This window comes from Macrobrachium nipponense, chromosome 15 (assembly GCF_015104395.2).
Source record: "Macrobrachium nipponense isolate FS-2020 chromosome 15, ASM1510439v2, whole genome shotgun sequence".
In the NCBI taxonomy this organism is placed as follows: domain Eukaryota; kingdom Metazoa; phylum Arthropoda; class Malacostraca; order Decapoda; family Palaemonidae; genus Macrobrachium; species Macrobrachium nipponense.
Genome location: NC_087208.1, coordinates 601,883 through 608,136, shown reverse-complemented (window position 1 = coordinate 608,136; position 6,254 = coordinate 601,883). Strand labels below are relative to the sequence as shown.

The 6,254-nt window shown below is 38.4% G+C and overlaps 1 protein-coding gene across 1 annotated transcript in view; it reads right to left on the bottom strand.

Annotated features, from left to right (window-relative positions):
• Positions 1-491: 491 nt before the first annotated feature.
• Positions 492-6,254, bottom strand: part of LOC135226957 (zinc finger protein 260-like) — a 554,628-nt gene continuing 548,865 nt past the window's right edge. The window contains exon 7 of the mRNA XM_064266642.1: positions 492-586. Coding sequence (XP_064122712.1) covers positions 507-586 — 80 coding nt within the window. The 3' untranslated portion in view covers positions 492-506. The remainder of the gene's footprint in view (positions 587-6,254) is intronic.

Genomic DNA, 6,254 nt, shown 5'->3' with positions numbered 1-6,254 from the left:
AAAATTCCTCCAGATTTTCCAAAACAAAATATTACACCCACCCTGCCCTGTGACAATGTATATATGTTAAGGCACTGGTCAGATGTATAATTGGATATATATTAAAATAAAAAGGATTGATAACCTTAGCGCTTGGTGTTTAGAGACAGGGGCAAAACAGTGAATTCCTCAAGATGCTGATATGAGACAAGTCGACAACACGCCAATTGCTGTGAGGACTTGAAGTGACCTAAAGTGACCTTTCCTTCCCAGTTTACCTCATTCCTCTGGAATGCGACCGGCATCCCGTCATGGTGATCGGCGTGTTTTTGACATGTGTCTCATATCAGCATCTTGAGTAATTCACTGTTTTGCACCTGTCTCTAAACACCAAGCGCTAAGGTTATCAACCCCATTTATTTTAATATATATCCACTTACACAGCTGACCAGTGCCTTAACATGGCTTGGCCACCTACTCGTGTGCACACTACATTGGCTATTGGCATATACTAGTTCATAATGTAATTAACTTGCCACATGATTCAGGGCCACTTCTGCTGCTGGGGTCCTCCTACCTCGGCAGCTGCATCCAAGTTTGATGGCTCCTGCAATGCAAATTGTGACCATCATTATCGCAACCATAACGGCAATCACTGCAACTGTGAAGCATTCTGCGAAGAAAAATCCATCTTCACCATTATCCTCTAGCTGTGGAACTCTAATAGTCTCCAATGTAGGCAGAACTTTTACTGCCTCGTAGTACCCCTGTAGGTATGTCCTAACACTTGTTGATAAACTGTAGTATCGCAGTTTTCCAATAAAGGAACCGTAGCCGCTTCCTCATTGCTGAACTTGAAACATTTTGCAACTTCATGCAAGTGCTTACTACACCCACCTCGTAGAAGTATTGTAGACAACTGATTTGTCCCAGAATTTATCCTGAGACAACCCATCGACGATATCTCGTCCTTGTATTTGTAGCAAACCATGACCTCGTCATCTGTGTGAAAACCCAACATCTGGCGCAGTAGATCCTAAGTTGTTTTCGTTGTCACCACTCGTGTGAGCTTGGTAATTCTCTAAAGTCATTGTGTGTCCGTGTTTCGTCATTAATAGGATTTAACTGACCCCTCGACAAGTCTACATATTAAAAAATAAGTCTTCTTTAACACACAAATCTGTCATGAACTAACATACTCACTCTCATAGTCGGCTACTAAAGACTGAAATTCTTCACTAAAATAAATATGGTCTTTATCTACTAAAACCTTTTAAACTTACTAAGAAAATTTTTATCACTAACTGACCACTCATTATTAATCCCATATCTGACAAGTATACTATCAAAACCCCCATAATGTTTATACAGCAAAATCCCTGTAGTGTTTATATAGCTAATCTCCGTCAAATATAATGTTGAATATATCTTTTATCTTATGTATCTCAAGATAAATTCTACCTCCTCTCTATAATAGAAATCCTATATGAAGGTACCATAAAAACCGCTTAATCCCGATTAAAGGTGTCCCATGTAAAAAAAAAATAATTTAACTCTTTCCCCATTACAAAATGTAGTTTGTATCACCCACACAAATTGCTGCCGCAACATATCAGTATCATTCCCAGAATGAAACCTCAAAATTCTTCACCATGGAATGTCAACATGTAGAATTCCTGAAAACAGAGCAAACCTCTGAGTAATCACCAATAAAAGAAAATATCAACAATTGGTCTCAACCGAGACACCACAGCATTGTCAGCAATAAACAACCTGCTTATTCAACATGTCCTCATATCACACCATTGACTTGTCTAGTCAGACTCCTAAACTCCGAAATCACCATTCCCCAAATTGGCCCCAAATCATCCTTTTAATCCTCGCTGGGAAGCCTCGATAAATCTTCACTGATATCACAGAACCACATTAAACCTCAAAATTATCCTCACTCTTACCACAAGGGTACCCAAAATTTTCCATCTCTATTATATAACCACCTATATAAAATATACCACCACAGGCTAAATCCTAAGCCATTTAACACTGCCAAATATACCTCAAAGTAAACTTTTTGTGATACCACAACATGTAAATAACACCCAAGAAATCACCTCGTCGGGATATAAACCACAACCACCGAGTTATCAACCACAGACCGCCAAATATAACCTCATATCATACACCGCCTTACCAGGGCTCCATAAAACCACAATGCACCAGTACCACCCCCATAAAGAACCACAGTCACCACCAAAATCGTCTAAAAAAAATTGACACCGCCAGGAATCTCCAAATCGCCGAAAATCACCACCAGAAGAATTCCTTGTAATATTTCTCAACTCCACAGTATTTCTCACATTTTTCATCCCATTTTCTCATTATTACAACAATTACCCGGGGGTTTTTACGCCAAATCGCTGCAGTTGCACAATAAAAAAAATAGTAAAAGAATGAAAAAAAAATGTTACATAAAACTGATTAATCACCTTTCGATATCCATTCGCAAAATCTAGAAAAAAAATGCAACTGCATGCTTTTATCATTTTCACATATGCTTCTTCTTGGATATACTATGTATTAATTTCGACCGACTTGTCTTTTCATCTAAGACTACAAATATGTTTCCTTTCTTTTCTTCAATAACTCTAAAAGGTCCCTCAAATTTTGGACCTAACTTGTAATTTAGTTCATTTCTCACATTGATTTTTAGGGATACATTATCTCCAACAGCAATTTTAACATCTAATGGTTTCTCGTTGTTTCTTTCCACCATTTCTCAGGTCTAAGCCTTAAGATTACGGCTGAGACAAGCCTGTCTCTCCTTTGCTGCGGAAATTAATGCCTCAATTGTATCTTCTCCGTGATGTTGTATAGGTAGCAAATCAAATGTGGCTCGCGCCTGGCAACCAAACAGTGCTTCAAATGGAGACATTTTAATGGAATCACTAACCATAGTATTAATGTTATGTCTAACTATATCTATATATCTATCCATTTCTATCATTTACTCCTATAGTCAGTTCCTCGTTTGATGTGTGGTTATCGTGCTCAGCTGCCAATCTGGTAGTCCGAGTTCGATTCTCAGATCGGCCAACACGGAATCAGAGGAATTTATTTCTGGTGAAAGAAATTAATTTCTCGATATAATGTGGTTCGGATCCCAAAATAAGCTGAAAGTCCCATTGCTATGTGGCCAATTGGTTCCTAGCCACGTAAAAATATCTAATCCTTCGGGCCAGCCCTAGGAGAGCTGTTAATCAGCTCAGTGGTCTGGTTAAACTAAGATATACTTAATTTTTTCATCCAATAGTCTTCCTGAGAGCTTCGAGCACTTTCCTGTTTGCTCGTTCACATAACCCATTAGCTTCAGGTCTGTATGGAATAATTGTTACTTTCTGTATCCCCATGACTTCTACTAAATACTTCAAGGTCCTGTTTACAAATTCACTACAATTGTAGGTCAACAAAACCTTGGATGAGCCATATCTGCAGATGACCCCATTGAAAAATGCTACAGCTACTTCTTCAGCCATTTTATACTAAAGAGGAAAAATTTCTACTGTCCTCGTTAGTTCATCTATTATCACTGACAAGTACTTATTAGCGTATTTTAATTTACAAAAAATTCCTGAGATATCCATATGTATTCTCTGAAAAGGTCTACTTGGTATCGGATATGATCCTAATTTGCAAGAAGTTACCCTTTCGGGTTTGCAAGCATTGTACACTGTACACTTTTTCACAAAATTTTCCACATTGTCCACGTTTTTTCAAATATACTTATTACGCATCTAATTATACATTTTTCTACCCCCAAATGTGGGCTACCAATCCTGCAATATACTATAACTAAAACTACTGGAATTAGGACTTTCGGAATAATGATCTGTGTTGTGACTCCTTTACTTTCACTATTCCTTAATTTATATTTAATTTGCCTGGCCAACAGATTACCCTCTAATCCTAAACCTGAAAAATTAACTTACAAACTTTTCTGACTGATTCCCCTCAGAGGAACGCTTTTGCGTCTGCCAAAATATCATCCTCATCTTGCCTTTGCTCTAAGACTTAAATCCCATGGTAAAAAATCACTAGTAACTAACCCAACTTGAAATCCTCCCATATCATAAAAACTCTACCAATGGCATCTGCGACTACATTTAACTTACCCTCTATATATCTGAGCTTTGTGTCAAGTCCCTGATAGTTTAGAACCATAGAGCTCTTTTGCGTGACAGATCGGATTTATTAAAAAAATCCAACAATGGCTTGTGGTTTTTAAGAACTTCTACTTTATTCCCCATTAGTAACATTTTAAAATGAACTAAACTTGATACTATTACAAAGGCTTCTTTATCCACGGTAGCCATTAGTCTTTCATTGCTGCCCTTTGTCCTAAATTTCCTACTATAGTAAGCTATGGGATGGAGCCACCCATCAAATTTTTGCAAAGGGCAAGCACCTATACACTCCTGACTGGCATCAGTCACTAATGTGAACGATTCGCTGAAATCTGCAAAATTTCAGAACTGGGGGATTCATTAATGTGTCCTTAACTTTCTGAAAAGCTACTTGTTGCGGTTCTCCCAAATAAAATTGAATGTCTTCTTGCAACATATCTGTTAAAGGAGCTATGTTAGAAAACCCTTACATAAATTTGTGGAAATATCCCGCCATCCCCAAGAATTACCTAAATTGTTTCCTTGTCCTTGGGACAGGAAAATCTGCAATTGCTTTGACTTTATCGTCATTTACTTTAACTCCCTCTTTAGATATGACATGACCTAAATATGTAATTTGCTTCATAAGGAAGGAACACTTAGCTAGCCTAATTTTCAATCCTGCTAACCTAAGTCTCCTAAGTACTTCCTTAAGCACATCTATGTGATGCTCGATCGAGTCTGTTGCAATCAATATGTAATGAAAATTACATAAAAATGGAAATGTAATCCATTTCATTATTAGAAACAGCTGCACCCTATATAATAGGTCAATGAGGAAAAAACTCCAAAATAGCTATTCAGTTCAGGATGTGCAATGCTAACTTATCATAACCACAGACAAACGAACGAACATCCTTCCCGTGGACTAGTATGTCAAACCCGGCTCTCACGAGAACCAAAGTAAACTGTGTTGTCATCGTTGACTCACATGTCAAGGATGTGCGTTCGTCTGTCCCATACTGATTCCTTCCTGAGTTTAAACATTGTTAACTTTTTATCACTTGCTCGTTGACTATCCTCTCCGTAAGTTAAGTCTCTTCAGAAAGCTTCTATCTCAAGATGGACATCGACTTGTAAAAATTTAGGAGAATACATCATTTTAAAAATTTTGGAGAATACATCATTTTTATAAGTCCAAGAGTTCCAAGCCATCCTTCAACATGACTGATGTGAAAACTGAGAAATCTATCTAAGTCCCTGCCAGCCGGCCACCGTAAAGAGGAAAGAGAGAGAGAGAGAGAGAGAGAGAGAGAGAGAGAGAGAGAGAGAGAGAGAGAGAGAGAGGCTGAAATATGTCTCGATAACAAACCGCCATTCGCCTTGGCGAATCATAAAGAATCAACTTTGTGACTGTCACTTTCCACTCCATTGAAGCTGGTCCCAGTCACTATAGGATGGTGGCAGCGGTAAATAAATACAAAGGAAACCAGTTACACGCCGATGGACTTGGCTCACATTACTTCATAAGATTGACTCATATCAATTCTTAAGATTGAATCATAAGTCAGGCAGCGCTTCCCAATACCATGAAGTTTATCATGCGACCTTCACCAACATTTAACGGAGCAATTCTAGAATGAATAATGACTTTTATGTACCAATACAACAGAAGCATATTTTATCAATCAGCATCTTCATCATATCAGCAGCATCCTCATCATTTCTCATCGGCTACAAGAAACACCAGTAAACATAGACTTCCTTGAAGATCATCAACAGGACGACGGGGAGAAACAATCTGTGTCATTGCAACAACCAAACATATCCGCCACGAGACAAGGACATATCAACAACTGACTGGAACGACGTCTTTCTACACAAGCAGGAGATACACCATATAAACGAAGCTAAGTAAACTTGACTTAATCATTTGCTGTGTAGACACTCAATTACCCACTCGTTCGACTGCAGGTCGTTCAGATTGCTGTTTCTGGGTGAGTTAAAGCGGCTCATAAGAAATCTGTGGTAAAGATGGCTACCACCGCTTCTGTGGGGGCATCCGCATCTACCCCATCCAGTAATCCTGTTGTTACTTTAGTTAACGCAAGATCC